Source organism: Austrofundulus limnaeus, unplaced genomic scaffold (genome assembly GCF_001266775.1).
Source record: "Austrofundulus limnaeus strain Quisiro unplaced genomic scaffold, Austrofundulus_limnaeus-1.0 Scaffold189, whole genome shotgun sequence".
Classification (NCBI taxonomy): domain Eukaryota; kingdom Metazoa; phylum Chordata; class Actinopteri; order Cyprinodontiformes; family Rivulidae; genus Austrofundulus; species Austrofundulus limnaeus.
In genome coordinates, this window is record NW_013952591.1 from 318,896 (window position 1) to 320,652 (window position 1,757).

The 1,757-nt window shown below is 43.2% G+C and overlaps 1 protein-coding gene across 1 annotated transcript in view; it reads left to right on the forward strand.

Moving 5' to 3' along the window:
- The window catches only part of LOC106524471 (VPS10 domain-containing receptor SorCS1), a gene marked incomplete at its 5' end in the record, with an annotated part of 97,122 nt that overhangs the window by 45,272 nt on the left and 50,093 nt on the right, over positions 1 to 1,757 (forward strand). Inside the window, 1 exon segment of the mRNA XM_014018281.1 lies at positions 490 to 592. Coding sequence (XP_013873735.1) covers positions 490 to 592 — 103 coding nt within the window.

The following is a 1,757-nucleotide window of genomic DNA, read 5'->3' on the forward strand; positions in this document are numbered from 1 at the left end:
GTCTCAAAACAAGATCAAAAAGACTTTTTGGCTGATACAAGATTTTAAAACTTGGTAAGATGGACAGTTTTTGCAGTGTAACACCACTGTAAGCCCTGACATAATCACCTGTTTTTGATGGACCAATTAGAAATCCCCTGGCATTTTTCGCCTTCTTTCCGTATTATACGATCATTTGTCAGGAAATGTCAGAGTTTTAATAAAGCTCCAAACGGCCCGTCACAACACGGCCYGCTCTGCTGGCATTTTGCCGGCTTGTAATGAGAATTGTGTCTGGAAAGGTTAACCCAATCAAAACYAACGGCCAGGCCAGCCAATTGGGGGGTGGGGGGGGGTGGTGTATGTGATGAAACCCATGAGTTGGGAGGTGTTGGGTCTGGGTTTGAGTCGATGCAACATTCGACGTTGTCTTTGAGGGTGTTTAGTGGTCCCGCGGGTTCAGACGAGGAATGTTGTGTTAATTGAGTTTTTCCACTCGTCTCTCTGCAGCCGTACTGCTCGTTACATCTCCATCTCCACGTCTCCGCTAACCCCTACACATCTGGAAACATCGCCAGCAGGGAGACGGCGCCGGGGATCATCGTGGCTTCAGGTGGGCGGGGCTGGGGGGATCTCCTCTCAGTGATTCTGTTTCCTGTTTACACCTGATGAGCTGCAAAACGCTTTAATCATTCATTTTAGTTGTTGGAKCTGAAATGTTAACAGTTATTTTATTTATTACCCACTACCAGGACTGTTTCCACCTGTGTTTGTTAGCAAAATATCTCATTAAACCATTCCTTCAGGGATTGCTAAATATTAAATTTTAATGTTTAAAATCAGAAATTAAAATAAACATTATTTATTTATTTGGACACGATACAGGAATAAAATCAGCCTTTTTAAAAAAATCTGTATTTTTGTTTTCTTTGTTTTCTGTCTTTGTGCATCTGAGCAACAAAAAGTAAAAAACAAAAAAGAGTTCCAAGTTGCAGATTTATTCCTAATCGAGCATCTTTTGAACTTTCATTGTGTGCATGAGCAGTTCTGATGCTTTGGGCTTACTCAAAGAAAGCAAAACATAAAAAATCCCTCCAACCAACAAAGCTATTTGACGTTTGTTTGTTTCTTTGAGTGTGTTGAAAGTGTCGGCAGTCAGGAAATCTGCACAGATATGATGCGTTTGTCTCGTCAGCTCCATGTTTGCAGTCCTCCCTCCTCCCTCCCGACTCCTCTCRGCATCATGTGACTCCTGCCAGGATCTGTAAAGCCGTTTTCTTCTTTTTTTAAACAACAGAAAATCACTCAGCTGAAAGCCAGCAACTATTCAACAGCAAGTATCATCCTTAAAACAAAGCAAGGACTCTCAGTGAGTCAGAGAGAGGGAGGGCAAAAGAAATAAAAAAAATGGTGCAATCTGACATCCACGGCCCTCCAGGTGGATTAACACTTGGGTGATATTTACTCCCACATGAGCCGGCACTGTCAATAACTCATCAGCACACACCTCAGGTGTCTGCAGAAGGCCGAGCTCACACTCTGTCTGAGACTTCCTCTAAACTGCTTTCACTGCAACAACCCTCCCTTTGACTTTAATAGCCTACATATATGCCACAGACATCCGGTCCAGCACTGGATGCCACTCCCAACACTTCCGGTTCACGGTCAACACAGTGTTAGCGAAAGATTTTTTCACCCGACAACGACTCTTAATGATCTCCACAGTACAGATTTAGCATATTACATGTACCAACATTAACGCAGGAGACGTACAGGTC